We start from the raw sequence: 19536 nt of genomic DNA, 5'->3' as shown, positions 1-19536 counted from the left end.
CTCCTGAAAAATTAGATTGATATACCTTTTTCTTTACAACTTGAAAGAGCCCTATCAAGCAAAACAAATGCCAAGAGGCCAAAAACAACAGAAAATCTTAATGCATATGATAAAACCAGAAGATATGGAGAATCCAACTCCAAACACACAAACCAAAATATTGTAAGATACACTATACCTCACAAAGTTAATCAAAGATCTACAATCAAGGAACGAAAACATGGCAAACGATTTAAAGGACATCAAGAAGACCATGGCCCAGGATATACGCTACATAAAGAAGACCCTAGAAGAGCATAAAGAAGACATAGCAAGAGTAAATAAAAAAATAGAAGATCTTATGGAAATAAAAGAAACTGTTGGCCAAATTAAAAAGACTCTGGATATTCACAATACAAGACTAGAGGAAGCCGAACAACATCTCAGTGTCCTAGAAGCCCACAGAACAGAAAATGAAAGAACAAAAGAAAGAATGGAGAAAAAATAAAAAAGATCGAAATGGATCTCAGAGATACGATAGATAAAATAAAATGTCCAAACTTAAGACTCATTGGTGTCCCAGAAGGGGAAGAGAAGGGTAAAGGTCTAGAAAGAGTATTCAAAGAAATTGTTGGGGTAAACTTCCCCAACTTTCTACACAATATAAATACACAAAGCATAAATGCCCAGCTAACTCCAAATAGAATAAATCCAAATAAACCCACTCCAAGACATATTCTGATCAGACTGTCAAATACTGAAGAGAAGGAGCAAGTTCTGAAAGCAGCAAGAGAAAAGCAATTCACCACATACAAAGGAAACAACATAAGATTAAGTAGTGACTACTCAGCAGCAACCATGGAGGCGAGAAGGCAGTGGCACGACATATTTAAAACTCTGAGAGAGAAAACTTTCCAACCAAGAATACTTTATCTAGCAAAACTCTCCTTCAAATTTGAGGGAGAGCTTAAATTTTTCACAGACAAACAAATGCTGAGAGACTTTGCCGATGAAAGACCTGCCCTACTTCAGATTCTGAGGGGAGCCCTGCTGGAGGAGAGACAGGGAAAGGAGAAAGAGATATAGAGAATTTTAACAGACATATATAGTACCTTACATCCCAAATCACCAGGACACTCACTTTTCTCTAGTGATCACAGATCTTTCTCGAGAAGGGACCATAAGCTGGGTCATAAAACAAGCCTCAAGAAATTAAAAAAAAAACACAAAACATTGAATATACTCAAAGCACATTCTCCAACCACAATGGAATACAAATAGAAGTCAATAATTTTTGAACTGTAATTCCACTAGTTACTTCCTACATGATATAAAATACACAAACTCTAAGGACAAATCAGTGGTTTTGAACTCAATGTAAAATATGTAATTTTAGACAACTATATAAAGGTGCGGGAATGAAGGAGTATAGGAACATAGTTTATGTGTCCTATTGAAGTGAAGGTGGTATCAAAGAAAAACAAGATTGTTATGGATTTAAGAGGTTAATTTTAAGCCCCACAGTAAACACAAAGAAATTATCAGAGAATATAACCATAGAGATGAAAAGTAGAGTTCGGGTTAAGAGAAATGGGGGAAGGGGCAATGGGGAGTTAAGAAAGGAGTGTAGGGTTGCTGTTTGAGGTGAAGGGAAATTTCTAGTAATGGATGGTGGGAAAGAGCATTGCAACATTCTAAACGTGATTAATCCCACTAATGAAAGGCTAGGGAGGGAGTGGAATGGGAAGATTTAGGCTGTATATATGTTTCCACAACTGAAAAAAAAAAAAAAAAAGTCAGTCTAACTAGATGACAATTGAATACTAAGGATGAACTTGGATGGGACAGGAGGATAGAGGACAGGTGGCTCAAAGGGACACAGTTGAGACATAAGGACAAGGAAATATAGAATGTAAGCTTTTTATCATTGTTGAATGTATTGTACTTCTTAGCTGCGCTTAATGGGATTGCATGAAAGAATGTTCTTTTTCATGGGAAGTGTATATGTGAATTATAGTGAATGCTCAAGGATGTGTGCTAACTCTCATACGTTCAGATGATAGAGCAATAGATGATGGATAATAGGGAGGGAAAGAAATAGCAATGTGACAGCAAGTTAAGTTGGCGGATTGAGCTACCGGGGGAGGGGCGGTCAGGGTATGATGGAATTCTGTGTATGGGGCTAGTATTGTTTTTGCAACTGTTCATATAACTTTGAATTTATTTCAAAAAATAAAAAATAAAAAAAAAAAGCCCAATGGTAGGTAGTCTGTGGCTGATATAGCAGCTCCTTGGTGTTCTGGGTTCTAGTCGTCCTTCTGGTATTTACCTCTACATTTTATTAATAGGGCATGACTCTCAGTGTTCCAATTGAGCTTAGCCCCAAGACTGAGAAACATGGCAGGCATGGAGTTAGACATGAGTTGAATAGGACTTACTGATAGGAGATGATTGTTCCCCGGTGGCGGCCACCCAGGAAAGATGGAAGTTAGCACTCCAAAAAGCGGGGGCTGTCATGGGGTGGTTTATAAGGATTAGGACAAGGAGTGTGTGAAAATAGTTTTGGCAGTTTTCAGTTTCACTGTTTGGCAGATCGATAGTGATCAAGGGGAGGGGAGTTTCAATACTTTGTTTACATTTTTTCTTCCCCTGGGGAGGTCTGATGACTTTTAACATCTGTCCCAGTCAAGTAGGGGACTATGTGCAATAGCTCATTTTCACTATGGGGGGGAGGGGTCCCAGGCCCTGGATCCCCACACTCAGCTTCTAGAACCGATATAGAACAAGCCATCTCATTCACATTCACAGCAGCAAGAAAGAGGTAGAAGAAGGAAAAAAGAGAAGGAGGAGGGGAGTGGAGAGAGGAGGTTGGAGGAGGGAAAGTGGGAAGGGGAGGTGGAAGGGGAAAGAGGAAGAGGGAGAAGGGAAAGAAGAAAGAAGAGGAGGGAAGGGGGAAGAGAAGAAAAGAAGAAAAGATTTAAGTGGTAAAGGGTACATGCTAGTTGTGTTTTGAGAATGTTTCCTAGAAGCTTCCACTCAAAACTTCTGCTTACATTTCATTGACTGGGACATCATCACATGACCATACATAGCTGCAAGAAAGGCTGGGAAATCTGGAAGCCAAGTGCCCAGCTAAAAATCATAGGTTTTATTATGAGATAGAAGGTGGTACTACATTTTAGGGTAGGCCACACCTTCACTCTCCCCTCACTTACACTGCTGTAACAAGAACTCTAAAACAAAAAATCCACCTCACCTGCCTCCTCTTTTCCCCTCATTTTGATGGCTTAAACTATTATCTACATATCACAAAATAAGAAACTTCATCCACAAAATCAGTTTATCATCATATCCAGTCAATTCCAACTCCTAAATACCTCTCAAATAATTCATCCTTCCCACCCAATCCCTACTGCTTTTTTCTTACGGCTTTTGAGATGTTCACCAGTATTATGTACTGCACAGGCATTCTAAATGGATTCCTTTCTCAAGTCATGTCCTACTTTAATCATTCTTGTCAATTGAGAAATAACAAACTAAGTTGCAAGGCAACAAAGTCATTTCCTTGGAGTCTTAGAATTGCAATTCAGGGAGCACAGATTTAGGTAGCAACCCAAATCCTGTCCCCTCTTGGTGTTTCCAGGGAAGGGTTTTTAAAGAATAAGATTTGTGGTTGGCAGACCCAAATGTCTTTCAGGTTAATAGTTTACTGAGTTCTTTGCCTTGTAATTTGTTTATTGTGTCCAGATGTCCTTAGGGTTTTGAGGCACTTTATTGCTTAAGGCTTTGCATACTTTGGCAGTTTGTGATATCTGGTTGATATTTGCTTAAGAGTAACCTCCAGAATGACCTCCTGATTAATTTTAAATCTTTTAAGCCATAGTAACTCTATTTTATTTCTTTTTTACACTTGTCTGTACAGCTTACAGGGCAATCTTTCTAACTACAAATCTCTGTTATCCTTTGCCTTAAAAATCTTCAATGGCTTTATGTTATTTATGGAATTAAAGGCTGAAATCTTTAGCAAACATAAAATAATTCTTTTTGATCCACCCTCTACTTATCTTTCCAGCCTTATTTTCTTTTTCCCACTTGAAGTAGGCAGAAAAATGCCCCCCAAAAGATGTCTATGCTCTAAGTCCCAGAACCTGTGAATATGTTATATTATTAGATAAGAGAGAATTAAATTCCAGAACCTGTGAATATGTTATGAGGTAAGAGAGAATTAATTGCAGATGGAACTAAGATTGCTCATCATCTGACCTTAAAAGAAAGAGATTATCCTGGATTATTTGGGAAGCAAAAGAGTCAGTGTCAGAGTGACCAATGTCAGAAAGACTCAGCTGGCCGTTTCTGGCTTTGAAGGTGGAAGGGGTCTACAAGCCAAGGAATGTGGGCAGCCTTTAGAAGTGGGAAATACAAGAAAACAGATTCTCCCTAGAGTCTCCAGAAAAGAAGAGATTATATAGGTTGGTATATTCTCTTGCTTCAGTAGAATCCTTGTTAAAGACAATTCTCATTCAGACTGCCCCCCCCCCAAGCATTTTATTGAGGGTATTAATTTCAGATGGCCCAAGAAGGGACAGGAAGAGCAGCAAATGTCTTTGAGTGACAGAAAGTGGAAGGAGCTCTGATAATGACATGTTGAAATTTTTGCCATTTGGTCAAGCTTGGGTTGAAAGTCAGACCTAATTTGACTTGGTAAAATAACTAATGTGACCTTTTCACACATCATGATGGTATAAAATTCATACCAAATACAATGAATTACTTTCCCTCTACAATACCAATTTAAGTGTTTCATAATATTCTTAGCTGGAATATTTATTTAATTACTTCCCTATTTATTTACTTAGGTTCCTATTTTGAGGCAATTATGTTGTTTCCATTTTTTTCTAGTACAAACAACATTGAAATCGACACCCTTATAGTTAAATCCTTGCACAGATCCTGAATTATTTCCTTAGGATAAATTCCTAGAAGTGTAATTGCTGGCTCAAAAGAATGGGTCAAATTTTATGGCTTTTGGTATGAGCTGCTATAGAATACACTAGAAAGACTGTATCTTACCACAAAGGGCAGAGTGCCATTCTGGAAGGTTCTCCTTAGGTAAATAAAAATGGATCACTAACTACAACAAACTCTTGGATTTAATAAAAAGTTGACTAAAAAAATTAGAGTTACTATTTTCTGGAAATATAACTAATCATAGTTTTGCCCTTTTTTCCTCAGTTCCTTCTTTCTTCCTCCCTTTCTCCCTTCCTCTCCAAAACAGTATCTTTTCTTGGAGTTTCTAGTTCTGTAATCCTGCAATTTTAGGCTCCCTGGTTTCAAACACAGGAAACCTTCAATTTCCCTCTTTCTTTATCATCAGTTAGCAAATCTAACATATGATTTTTTTTTTTTTTTTTTTTTGGTACTGACCTTCCCTCTGTTAGTTTTCTCACTGGCACTTATCACTATCTAACATGCTATATAGCATACTTATTTGTTGTCTATTTCTCTTTAAAAGAATGTAAGCTCCATGAGGTAAGAGATATTTTTCTATTGTTTACTACCATATCCCCAGCACCTGGCACATATAAGACCTCAGCACTTGTTGAAAAAATGGAGCCAGGCACTGTTCCACATTTACATGAAGAATCTTAATTTTTACCACACTGGGGATGTGGTTTTTTATTGTTATTATTATAAATTTTTCAGGTGATAAAACTGAGGCTCAAAAAGGTTAGGTAATTAGTCCGAAGACACACAACTTGCTAGTCTCAGGCTGAGCAGGTGGTATGGCCAGACTCTAGTTTGCCCCCAACCTTTAAGTTTACCTATATGCCTTTGGAATAATATTCAAACTTCCAATCTAAAATTCAAGAAATTCCGTAATATTAAGACCCTCAAACTACATTACCTCTTATTTTCTATCAAAAACCTCCTTCAGCCAAACTGGTACACTCAATGCCTCCTGAAAATACGTAGCTGTGTTTCCGCCGGATTTTGCTCAACCGCCCTATAAAAATCTTAAAGGTGCAACGTTTTCTTCTTTCACAAAATCATCTCGGAACACACAGGCATATGAGGAGGAATTCCTCAACTTCAAGACTTACCACACGGTAATACTTTTGAGGCTCTTGGTCACGTAATGCCTCTTATTAACCATGTTCCACACCATGTACTTGACACACAAAGTTTCAATAAAGGGAAGCCGTTATAATTTTCTCATATTCCGACCTGACCCAGTGTCCTCCGGGCAATAATTTATCAGGGGTGCGTGATATATCTATATAATTTCATCTGTCTAACTCCCTTGGCTCCTCGTCTATGACACGCCTTTAAAATGCTAACATTTTAGTTGGGAAAAAAGCAACTCACAGATAACCCAAGTTAAGCACAAAATGATGTGTTCACCGAAGCAAAACAAAAATGTCTGCCGTCAGAGTGTGTTTAGGGATGAGAGGGACGACGCGGGAGGGAGGGTATCATGCATGGCGTAAGGCGGGGCGGGAGTATCGCGCCTAGCCTCTGTCAGAAATTCAAAAGCGTTTAGAGCCAAGGTGTCTTTCACATTGTCTTGGGCTCGCTTTTGCGCAGGACCACGTGTCAATGTTTTAGTTTAGCCGTGCGCCGGGCCCACAGTAAACGGTTAATAACCGCCTTCCTGGGCTAGGCCTCCAACCTCCATCTTTGTGCGGACGAGAGGAGGGGAGGGGGCGCCAGGTGTAGCAGCCCCGCCGAGAGGCGACTGGTAGACCCAGGCCCCCAACTCAACAGTCAAGTTTTCAAAAAGCCCGCGCGTGACGCCCCGGGCCGCATCCGTTGGGAACGGCCCCCAGCGCGGCCCCCGCTCCCGCCCCCGCCAAGGCACAGGCAGGAGGAGGCGTAAGGATTGCAAATATGCTCGCACACAAGGAGTCTGGGCCAGCGCGCAACGGGGAGCGCGCCCGTCCAGCGGCTCCCGAAAACGGAAGTGAGTGCGAGGGGATCGCGCTGATTGGCTGAATTGCCACGTCTCTCAAGGGGCTGGCGCGAACGCCACTGCGGAGTTGGGCGAGAGTTTAAGGGAAGGGGAGGGGGAGCAACATTGGGAACAGCCGCGGAGGATTAGGGAACGAATCGCGGAGGCGCGCGAAGAACAGGGAGAGGCCCTCGTAAGGGCACATTGGGGCGCCTGATTCTGAAAATGAGACCGTAGAAGCGGTGGCAGGAGCAGCGCAGATTTAGGACTTGAATAGACCGCGGAGGGCGGGGAGCCCATGGTAGAGAGCGGCGCTGCGGCGTGGGAGGCGGGACTAAGGAGAGCGAGGCAGGAATTGGCCGGCAGCCCTAGATTGCCGTACGTCGGTGGTGACGCACGCCTCGGGAAGGGTGCGCGCGCGTTCAGCGGCCTCTTTGTGTGGTGCTCAGATAGGGGAGCGGAGGTGGCGGTGGTGGCGGTCTTGGTTGTCTTCCAGTCTCCTCGGCTCGGCCCCTAGCCGACACCTTTCCCCTTCCCTCCCCTTTCCTTTTTTCCTTCCTTCCCTTCCCTTCCCTTCTTCCCTTCCCCGTCGGTGACCGGCGGTGGCGGCTCCAGCAGCGGCTGGGCCCAAACTGTGAAGAGTCCTTTTCCAACGATAACGGCGACGGCGAAACCTCGGAGCTCGCAGGGCGGGGGGAAGGCCCGGGCCGTGGAGATGGAGAATTCCCAGTTGTGTAAGCTGTTTATCGGCGGCCTCAATGTGCAGACAAGTGAGTCGGGCCTGCGCGGCCACTTTGAGGCCTTCGGGACTCTGACAGACTGCGTGGTGGTGGTGAACCCCCAGACCAAGCGCTCCCGTTGCTTCGGCTTCGTGACCTACTCCAATGTGGAGGAGGCCGACGCCGCCATGGCCGCCTCGCCCCACGCCGTGGACGGCAACACGGTGGAGCTGAAGCGGGCGGTGTCCCGGGAGGATTCAGCGCGGCCCGGCGCCCACGCCAAGGTTAAGAAGCTCTTTGTTGGGGGCCTTAAGGGAGACGTGGCCGAGGGCGACCTGATCGAGCACTTCTCGCAGTTTGGCACCGTAGAAAAGGCCGAGATCATTGCCGACAAGCAGTCTGGCAAGAAACGTGGCTTTGGCTTCGTGTATTTTCAGAATCACGACGCGGCCGATAAGGCCGCGGTGGTTAAATTCCACCCCATCCAGGGCCATCGCGTGGAGGTGAAGAAGGCCGTCCCCAAGGAGGATATCCACTCCGGTGGGGGTGGAGGCGGCTCCCGGTCCTCCCGGGGCGGCCGAGGCGGCCGGGGTCGCGGCGGTGGGCGAGACCAGAACGGCCTGTCTAAGGGCGGCGGCGGCGGTTACAACAGCTACGGTGGTTACGGCGGCGGCGGCGGCGGTTACAACGCCTACGGAGGCGGCGGAGGCGGTTCGTCCTACGGTGGCAGCGACTACGGTAACGGTTTCGGCGGCTTCGGCAGCTACAGCCAGCACCAGTCCTCTTACGGGCCCATGAAGAGCGGCAGCGGCGGCGGCGGGGGAGGAGGCAGCAGCTGGGGCGGTCGCAGTAACAGTGGACCTTACAGAGGCGGTTATGGCGGTGGGGGTGGCTATGGAGGCAGCTCCTTCTAAAGAAAACAAAAAATTTTAAATGCCTGGGAGTGGCTATAGGGGTAGCTCTTTTCGACAACCCAACTAGGGTCAACTCCTAAGTCCCTTCCCCCTCCCATCGCCTTCCCCATTTTGCCCTTTGGGGAGCTGCTACTAAGGCTGCCACTCCTTGAGGGTGTTGCCCTGTTTGCCTGCCACCTCTCTCGTCTCTCCCTCTGAAGATGGACTCGCCCCACATACACATTTTTGTGTTACAGTCATTGATGGACTCTATTTTTTTATTATTACTTGGACCTTGGTCGTTTTTATACTAGCAGAATGTCTTGTTTTAATTTGTGTTTTTTTGGGGGGGGAGGGAGTGAACTTGCTGATTCTGTAGCAAAATCTGGGAGGGGTTTGGGGTGGGGGGTAGTTTACTTTGTTGTAAGGACTTGATACCTGGCTACAGCGTTTTCTATGAAATCTACTTGGATCCCATGCCTGAAATTTGGAAGCATATGTACAAAATCATTTTTACGTTTTATTTTTAATAAATCATTGTGTTTGACGGTACATGTCTAACATTTTTTTTCTAGGATCCATTCCGTACCGTTTTTAAGGGTTATTAGTTGGAAAATTTTTCTTGTTAATTCTTCTTGATGTGTGCTTAGAAAAACTTTTTAAGAGGTCCTGTGGTATTTTTTTTTCTTTCTGTTGCCCTGCTAGTGACGTGTTGAATTTTATCCCTTACAGGCAAAACTTTTGAAGTGGTGGATGTGGCTTCTTAAAATCTTCAGTTTCTGTGCATCCATCTCTTGTACTAGGCGATTTGCTTATCTTGACATGGTTGGTCACTTCTTTCTATGAGAATTTACTTCAAAGTATGTATTATGTAGTTCTAAAATAGTTTTGTGTTAAGCATGTGTTTTCATTCATATAAACTGTTTAAAAATTTTCAAATGGCCTACTTTCAGCCCTCTTACTGGTTTGTCTGTAAAGAATGGTTACAAATAAGGGTTACATTTTACCCTCAAATTAAATGCATTTTTGTATTTTCGGAGCAGGTTTAAACTTTTTTTTTTTCACTATACTTGAACGGTTGTCGTTATGGAAATCCCCACCCTTCCAAACCTTTGTAGCACCACCTACTGGCAGAATGGCAGTATATCTACAAAGCGATTTGTTAAAAAAAAAAAAAAAACAAAACTTGTTTAGGACAATTGCAGTCGATTTGGATGTTTTACTATTAAAATCTGTGCAGACTTGGAAGTTACACATTTACTTGTAACTGAGATGGGCTTCACAGGGATGTAGTTAATAATCCATATCACAATTGTCCTTTCTACATGAGATTTGGAAGTGTAAACTGCTATGCATAGCTTGGTCGATAGTTCCAAATTGCTATGACAACTAATGGACCAGCTACGTGTACTGGTATCTTAGGTGCAAGTTGTAAAGCAAAAATCTGTATTCTGCTTGGTTAACAAATGTATATTTGTAGCCCTTTCATGCAATAGAATTAAAGTTGTTGTTTATAAAAAACAAAACAAACGATAATAGGAGAAAATTGCCTTCCTGGATAGATATAGAATAGCAACGTTTATGGATATTGCAAATAAAGAATTCAATTCTTTACATGATTGAGTCAGAGTATGTATAACCTGGCGGGTGGGTTCAAAGTACGTATTAATCTAGTGTATTGAACTTGATTTAATGTTAAAATATTTGACTTAGACCTTACTGTTAAAAGCCCAAAGCTGTACCAAGAAGCCTTCTGAAATGGACATTATTGGACTTCAAAGAGTATCTTAAACTGCTTTTTTTGTTTGTTTTGCTTCTAGTTCTTGTCAGTGTGTTAATTCTTAAGGTCTAATTCTTGCCAATTTTTTCCCCCTCCAATTGTTAGGGTTCTACTTGAAAGATGAAGAAAGGTCAAGATTGCTAGGTTAGGTTATGACTGCTTAACAATTAATTCACTTCGACAATGATAGCTGATGCTTGGTACAAATACCTAAGTACCTCTGATGAATGGGATAGATGTTTTTGAACATTGATAAAGTAATAAACCTAGTCATATCTTTTGCTCTCAAATGAATCGACAGTTTCCTTAAATTTGTTTTATTTTTCACTTTTTGGAAATATACTTACTGCACGTGGGCTTTTTCACTCTTGATAATTTGGTTCTGCTTTTGGGGGCCTCTAGGATTCAGAAAATGATTTGCCTAAACTTTGCATTATAATTGCTAAGTATTTCTCTGCTTGCCCTTAACTCAGCTTTGGTGGAAGGATTAGTTCTGCTGGATCAATTGGAATAGTCCACCTTTTTGGGGAGGTTTCAAGTTGGTAAGGTTATGGTCCTTTTATATTCCAAGTAGAGTGATTTTTGAAAAGTTACCTGGCAAATGAGTTATGTAAGAGGATTTTCTGTTAATTAGAAAAGCAGCCTAGTCTTCCTTCATGGCATATCAGTACCTGACTGTCATGTACCTACCCTTATAAATTTCTATAATCTGGACTGGTATTTAGTGAAGGAAAAAGCTTAGTGATGTTCAGTCTTTCCTGGACTAAGAACTGAAAAAAAAAAAAAAATAGTTTTTATGTAAACATTTATGGCATTGGGACTTTTTTTTTTTTTTTTTAAGGCAACCTTGTTTTGAGAACTATCCAAATGTTATGGCTTCAAATTTAACAAAGAATTCATGGGAAAAGGTGGTACAGAACCTAATCGATATTTAATACAAATTTTGAGCCATGGACTAGATGCTTAAATCTAAAAAGAATGGCAAAATTAAAATGAATGTATTTTGTCTCCCTTATTGTGCTTGCAATATTTTTTTAGAGTCAATTCAGGGATACTTAGTTGGAAGTGGTTTGAGAGGTCTTTAAAGATGGTAGTCGTTTGAAATCTTTTCAAAAGCTTGCAAATGATTAAGATTGATAGTGTTAATTATCATCAGAATGGCTGTACAGGTATGATTATTTTTCCCTATAACTTAGTTATTTGGAATGTTTATTAAATCTTGAGAATAAATTTTTGTTTTAAGCAAGAATAAAGGACTGAGGATTTGGCATTTATGATTAATTCCCTCAAGACCAGAAATGGCAGTGCCAGTTACTAGATTTGTAGATGTATTTATTTTCTGAGAATTTGCATTTTAGTTTACTTTTTTATGCCCATGTCTTTGCTGATTGAAGTCGGTGTTTGGATGTTGGATTGATTTGCACAAAATTTCAAGTAGACAAAAAGTATGGATTTTAATCTAAAAAGACATTTGCATTTAGGTTAAGTCTTTTCCATTTTAACCAACTTATGGTTTGGATATATTGAGAAAAGTTCCCTTCTCTCCAGCCCTGTTTTGGCCCTCTGAAACAGGCAACAAAGACTGTCTGTAAACCTGAGTTGAGCAATGCCTTTTGCTTAGTGTCTTACTGCAGTATACATTGATGTGCCACTTTTTGTGCTTTCTATTAAAAGTGAAAACAAACATTTCTTCCAATCAAAGTTTGAAAGGATGAAACCTAAGAAACATAACTTCTGTATGAGTTACTTTAAAAATCGTAATAATTGTACAACATTTTAACTGTACTTCAAGTCACAGAAAATGCCCATACTACTAGAAAGTAGTAAATATAGAAATCTTCCTGAATCTTCTTGGGGCTGGTGTATTTTTTTTTTAACTAGATTGAAGGTAAATACTACTGCTGTAGTAACTGCTGCAAGATTAAACAAGTAAAAATCCTATCAATATGAGGAAACCTCCTTCTCAAGGTTAATTACTGTTAATAGGTGTAATTTAGCTAGGTCTTTTTTTGTGTGTGCACCTACATTCATTTTTTAAATAGAATTAATAGTTTGGCAGTTTTTATCTTGAACATTTTTGCATGTCTACAAGTAGACCTGCCTCATTCTTTTAAAGACTTGTGTAATATTCCATAGTGTTGCTGTAACATAACTTGTCCTCTGTTGATGGACAGGAAGTTTCTTCCATTTTTTGCTGTTATGAATAATACAGTGATTATTATTTTTGCAGTTACATTGTTACTCAGCAAATGCACACTTCTTAATTGATGGGATGGCTACCCCAGAGTTAAATGTGCTGAATGATGAAAATGCTGCAGTTCCCGGGTATCAAGTGTTTTTCACTTTTCAGCATACACATAGACCTAGAGGGTCCATACTCTTGGCTTTTTTAAAGCCTTGGGACAAATTCATTTAAAACATTTTACTGAAGTTTTTCAAAGCTAGATTATATAACATGGTAAAACAGTATATTGGCTTATGAGTTAGAACTGAATTAGACCATTATATTGTCTGTCCTCTCATCTCCAGTAGTTTTTACTATAGGAACAAGTATATTGACTAGTTTTTCTATATGACAATCACATTTGATACTTAAGGAATTTCATCACTGAAGAAATAAAGCGACCATTTATTGAGTGTTTACTATGTGTTTTTGCACAGTGTTAATTACTTTGTATGGATCATTTAATTTTAGTCCTCAGAATAATTCAATGAGGAGATCCTATAATCTTGTGCATATTAGCTACAGGCTTACCTAAGTTAAGTAAAGTAAGCCCAAGTTCACATAGATGGTAAGAATAAGAAATAAGGATCTTTTTATTGTGTATCTATGGTTTGGGGGTCAGAGTTTTAGGTATTTTGAATGTCAACTTAGAGGAAAATTGTTATTTTCATCTTAAACTTTTATAATTTTTTTAAAAAGTATGCCTATTTTTTAAAAAAAGTATGCCTATTTTTAAGAGACATTGTAAAGTAAAAAAAAAAATTGCACACCTTCCCATTTTCTCCCAGTGCCAGAGACAACAGCTGAATTGTCTACTTCTAGATCTTTTCATTTGCATGGCTAAACATATACAAAAACACTTTTTTAGAACAAAAATGGCACATATATTTTATATGGTAGTTTATCAGACATCCATCTCTGTACATATTGTTCTATCTCATATAACTATGATATTCTGTAGAATAGATACACCATAATTAATTGGTAAACATGTTTCCAGTTTTTCTTTTGCTTATAATTTAAAACTCCTTTGCAGGGCTTCAATGTGTTATGTTTATAACATATTGAAGAAGAAAAAAGGGAAGGTTCAGCAGCCTTACTGAAGCCTTTGGTTATACTGGTGTCCAGATAGTTCTCTAAGAAATCTGCTAGAGTCCTGTAAGGAATTATTGCTTATTCTACGATCTTAACATTTCAATTTTGCTTTGTCGTCCCTCTCCCCACCCCTGATTTTATGCTTTAATTTTTTTTATGAGAAAGACTTGATTAAAAAATATGTAACTTGTCTTCATCGAAAACAAGCCTTAGTACCCTTATATTCTGAAGGGACTATACGCTGAGCTCTGGGATTACATTAGAGCAGTAAATATGCCATTAGTTTATCCTACCTAAATAGAGGTTTCTTAGTGCAGAAATTACCTCTAATTGAATTTTAAGTGATGTACTAAATATTTTCTCAAGAAACTTGAGAAAGCTGAGAAAATTACAAAGTGGAAACGAGTATCCTGGGAGAGGTTTGCTCTGGATCAGAGGTGAGCAGCACTCAAAATCTGGATTTCCAGTTGGACTGTGGATTCAGATCTTGCTGTTCAGCCTTGGTAAGTCAACTTCACTTTCCTGTGATATGAAGACTATATAATCTCTTATATTGCTTTCAGTTTGATATTCTTTATTCACATTTGGTAATTATTGAATTATAGCCTTCCAAGAAGAAACTTTAGATTAGTTGGTATAACTCATTCAACAAAAAATTTTTAAACATTACTTCACTAAATAAGGCTCTGCCTCTGCTCTCAAGGTACCCACACTTTAGTTTGCATGGTGGGAATTTAAGCCAAATACTTAAAATAGAATGTGGGCATTTTAGTCAGATATATATGAGCAGTAGTGGTGACTTTCTGTGTGGGTCAAGGAAAATATTGACATTTGGACTAGGTGGATTAGGAGGCAAAGCTTATGCCAAAACAGCTTGATGTATTGGGCTCCTTACATTTTTTTCTTAGATTGCTAGACCACAAAGACCTTAAAAGCACATCATCCATTTAATTTATTATTTTGCATTTCTTTGTGGTTCATGATTTCTGGTAAGTATTAATAGGAAAACCAGCTATGAGAGGCAGAACTTAAAATGTTCAATGGTAGGAATAGAAGTCAGTTGAGATCTTAAATAGGAAATAATAATCATTTTATATTAATCTTTCCAAAAGGAGTGTGATTCATACTTTGGAGGCCCTCTTTATTAACTAGCTAACAGTATGTATGCTCTCCATTCTTAAAACATTTTCTTCCTCTCTCATGCCTTCCCCATATTTTGACTTCATAGTTGATTTTAAAAGATAATCTTATTAGAGGATAACTTCTGCAATAATTAAATGCATTTCTGATAAAAAAAGAAATATCTGTAATTGGACAGTTCTGTGTGCCCCAAATTTCACTTTAGAGATAAAGTTAATGGTGGTATAATTTGAGGGGGGAGGGTGAGATTAGTTTGGAAAATAATAAGTGGGCATGAATTATTTTAAAATTGAATTTGAGTTTAGCACATCGTGGGTATTCTTGATTCTTCAATTTAGTGTCTTACTAAATACAATGTGTGAAAGTATCTTACTTGAGAAATAGAATTTAATACTTCTTCCAAAGAGAGGCACACAACTGGTTTGAGAAAATTAGTGTTTCATTTTGGTACCTGCTTTAGGGTGAACATCATTCTCCCTAAATGAGAATTTAAATGCTACTAGATAAAAATTCATCATTAAAATGAGGTATTTGAAAAGCTATTTTTATAAAGGAATCCAAAACTAGGAAGGCCAGAAGGGTCAATTTGTCTCTCATTGTATTACTTTTTCTACCCACTTTTTTCTTTGACTTTGAAGCTAGATGATTTGAATCTTAAGAGAGAGAAAGGATTCAAGAGGATGCTTCTGCTAGGCATTCTTAATTCTGTGTTCCTTTCTCTACCCAGGCAGACTTTCTTTGGCTCCTTTGATTCTTTTTGCCACTTTATATATTTTTCTATTTTGCATTTTTTATATGGGTTATTTAAAAAAGGAAAGAACTTACCCTGAAATATCTTTGTCATCTCCTGCTCTGAAATAGTCTGATGTAAACTTGTGCCATTTAAACAGTATGCTTATTTCTCAATGTTCACCTTCACTTTCATCAGATATTTTTTTAGCATCTTTGTGCAAAATACTTCTAGGATTTGAGGATATATAGCAATGAGACAAAACATGATTCCTGTTTTCAAATAACTTGTATTCTAATAGGAATTTAATTTTTTTTGAAATGATGCACTTTTTTTTCCTTTTCAGCATATGACACCATCTCAGATTGTTCAGACCACCCAAAAAAATTGTGGTAAGCTCCATTGTCATTGAAGGAATGTTCTCTGATTAAAATTAAGACTCTTCCTTTATTGGTTACTTATTACTTTGGAGACCATATGCAAGGTACATTTTGTCTATGCAATTTCCAACACAGTGAGTGCATAATTTAATATCTCACAGCACTTTGGCACTTTCATTTGGCATCAAATTGACCAGGTTCTATTCTTTAACCTGTTACATTCTAGCTCTCCAACCTTGGACAAATTGCCATGAGCCTCAGTTTCCTTATGTGTCAAAAAGGAGATGCTGATAATACATGCCTCATGGGGCTGTTGAACAGATCTGATGAAAGAATGCTTGTAAAGGCTTAGTATAGTCTCTGGTACACAGTAATATAAACTATTATTTTACTCCTGATAAGAGGTGTGACTGACTAGCAAAAGGCACACCTCTATTTATTCCCACCTCAGTCACACAGTATTTGCACAGTTAATGAAGTAAATGACTAATTGTTTTGAAAAGAGTAATGACATATGCATGTGTACTCCATAGAGCACTCTTAGTAGCTGATACTTGGTGTTTAACCAAGATTTGCCCTTTACTTGTTGGGTGAGCTTGGATGTGGGAGCTCCCTAAACCTCTGCCTTTTCAACTCTAGTAGAAAGATTTGAATCATGTTACTATCTGTAAAGTTTTAAGTATTCATTCTGTAAGGAAGATACAGATAAAATACTGTGAAAGTTGAGGAGAGGTGACTTCCAGGTAAGAAGAATCAGAAAAAAACATTGTGGAGGATATAGCACTTGACCTTAAAAGATTAGGCAAATAGAGAAGGCAGGAGGGGGAAGAGGGCATTTCAAGTAGAGGGACAAATAAAGCATGGAGCATATGCAGACAAGTATGCTTACTGTGTGCTAAACACATACATGTTCACAAAATTTCTCATTGGGCCCATTCATCTCTATGAATGAAGTAGCTGAAGCTTATCTCAGGAAGGTTAAATAACTTTCCCAAGGCCACCCAGGTGGTAAAATGATCGAGTTGGGTTGAATCCAAGTCTGACTGATTGAAGTGCTTCATGTTCTTTCCACTAAACTTCATTGTCTTCCAAATAACAAATGGCTAACTTGATTGGGAAAACTAACTTAGAGCCATATGCCCAAGGTCTTTAAGCACTAGGCCAAGGAGTTTGGACTTTATCTGGTGGGCAGTGGACATCATTAAAGGTTTCTGAGCAATAATAGTGATAGTAAAACTAATTCAGAAAGGTTAGTCCACTAGCACTGAGTAAAATAGATGGCAGTGGGAGAATGTTTCAGGTGGCAAGGCTGCTAGGACAACTGATTTTAACTAGCATAAAGAGGGAGCATTGGAAATAGACTGAAAGGGAATTTGAGAGAAGTTGTGAAATTATCATAGATATGTGAGGAACAAGAAAGAGGAAGTAGTTGAATCAAAATTACTAATGTGTGAGTGGGAAGAGGAGGAGATCTGGAAGAAAGACTTGGATGTAGTGAGTTGAAGATGCCGGTAGCACCTTGAAGCATCATGTGTGTTTTAGTTTCCTAGGCTGCTTAAAGCAAATACCACAGTATGAGTTGGCTTAAGCAACGGGAATTTATTAGCTTACAGTTTTGAGGCCAGAAAAATGTCCCAGTCAAGGCATCATAAGGTGATGCTTTCTTCACAGAGACCAGCTGCTAGTGATCCTTTGCGCCTCTGCCACATGGCAAGGTAAAATGGTGTCTGCTGGTCTCTCCCTTCTAAGTTTCATTGATTTCAGCTTCTTGCTTCCATGGATTTCTCTCTCTCTCTCTCTCTCTCTCTCTCTCTCTCTCTCTCTCTCTCTCTCTCTCTCTCTCTCTCTCTCTCTCTCTGTCGGTGTATGTGTATTTATTCCATTTATAAAAGACTCCAATAAAAAAATTAAGATCCTTCCTGATTGAGGTGGGTCACACTTTAACTGAAGTAGCCTCATCAAAAGGGCCTACTTAAAATTGGTTTACACCCATAGGAACTGATTAGATTTAAGAATATGTTTTTCTGGGGGGTACGTACAGCTTCAAAGCCCTTCAGTGTTTTGTTTTTTTTTTTTATTCAATTTTATTGAGATATATTCACATACCATACAGTCATCCCCACTGTACAATCATTTGTTCACAGGATCATTATATAGTTGTGCATTCATCACCACATTCAATTTTTGAACATTTTCATTACCATACACAAAAAAGAATAATAATAAAAGTTAAAGTGAAAAAGAACACCCAAAACATCCCATTCCCGTCCCTCCATATTATTCATTTACTTCTTGTCCTCATTTTTCTATTCATCTGTCCATACACTGAATAAAGGGAGTAGGAGCCACAGTTTTCATAATCACACAGTCACACAACTTCAGTGCCTTTTGCGGATAGCTTTACAAAATGGTCACTGTGCTGGATATTCTCTTTTTGCAATTCCTGATTCACTTTCCACCCTTCTCTCTCTCGCTCTGTTTCTGGAAGGCTGATTCTTGAAGAATTGTATACTGTCTTCTCTAGCTTCATGTTGGTTTTGGGCAGTGGGAGAAAACAGTTGATCTGGAGGTTGAGAGAAGGGGGTGGTCAAGGTATTTATTCCTCCCACCCCTAAATACATATACTCAGCAACAAGTTATCAGTAGCCACAGCTCTACTCCAGTGACCCTTTCTTACAGCTCTAGGTCTATTCTGGCCTCTGGTAACCACTCCCTCCTCTGGCTACTTCAGACATGCTGTTGCTAGCCCCAAGATGGTTCACCAAACCTTGTTGATCTCCCTTAATAGCACCCATACCATTGTTAGCTGTTCCTTTTATTAAAACTCTTCAGTTACACTATTCGCATGTGCCATCTGTTGTCCTGTCTTCAGTGAAATTCATTTAATCCCTTCCACATTTTCCAATGACTTTGCTCTCTCAGTCACTTGGAGAAGATCTACTACTTACACCAAGTTATTCTTCTCACCTGTCTTGAGTTTTTCCTCATTATTTAATATTCAGTGTCTCCCTATTTCCTACTACATCAGGTTAAAATTTATTACTTTTCTGCTTGACCATTCAACCAGAGATAAGCAGTGAACCAGAGTAAAAAAAAAAAAAAAAAAACCCTGCCCTTAATAGAGCTTATATTTCAGTGAGGAGAGACAGACAATAAAACAAATTAAATGTTAGAAGATGATGAGTAGTATGGAAAAAAATTAAGTAGGATGTTTGTGAATATAGTGCTATTTAAAATAGGGTGGTATGGGTAGGTGTCTCTGAGAAAGTGACATTTGTGCAAAGACCTGAAGGAAATGTGGGAGTGAACATTGTAGATATTTGGGGGAAGAGCAAAAGCTCTGAGGTAGGATTGGGCCTGGCATCTTTGAGGAACAGCAAGGAGGCTGTAGTGGAAGCAAAGAGGGAGGAGGTGATCAGGTCAGAGAAGAGCCAGATCATTAAGGGCTTTGTAGACCATCAGAAGGATTTGGGCTTTTACTAAGTGAAATGGTGAGCCATTTCAGGGTTTTGAACAGGAGTGACATGATCTGACTTGAATTTTAAAAGATTTCCTCTGGCATTCCCTTGCTTAAAATGCCTAGTCCTGTGGCACAGCTGCTTTCAATGAGATTTTATGAGGAAAACAACTACTTGGATTAAAGTGCA

At 39.4% G+C, this 19536-nt stretch overlaps 1 protein-coding gene across 1 annotated transcript; it reads left to right on the top strand.

Moving 5' to 3' along the window:
* The first annotated feature begins 7340 nt into the window (after window positions 1-7340).
* HNRNPA0 (heterogeneous nuclear ribonucleoprotein A0) lies at window positions 7341-10156 on the top strand. Its single transcript, XM_037801879.1, has one exon. It carries the CDS (start codon window positions 7644-7646, stop codon window positions 8559-8561), a length of 918 nt encoding a protein of 305 aa, XP_037657807.1. The 5' UTR covers window positions 7341-7643; the 3' UTR covers window positions 8562-10156.
* Window positions 10157-19536: the final 9380 nt, after the last annotated feature.

Source organism: Choloepus didactylus, chromosome 13 (assembly GCF_015220235.1).
Source record: "Choloepus didactylus isolate mChoDid1 chromosome 13, mChoDid1.pri, whole genome shotgun sequence".
Classification (NCBI taxonomy): Eukaryota; Metazoa; Chordata; class Mammalia; order Pilosa; family Megalonychidae; genus Choloepus; species Choloepus didactylus.
Note: the sequence above shows the minus strand (reverse complement) of the source record. Positions and strands in the feature narration are given on the sequence as shown.

Excerpts from the sequence above, each read along its gene's own strand:
- HNRNPA0 (XM_037801879.1), top strand. The coding sequence starts at position 7,644 with ATGGAGAATTCCCAGTTGTGTAAGCTGTTTATCGGCGGCCTCAATGTG.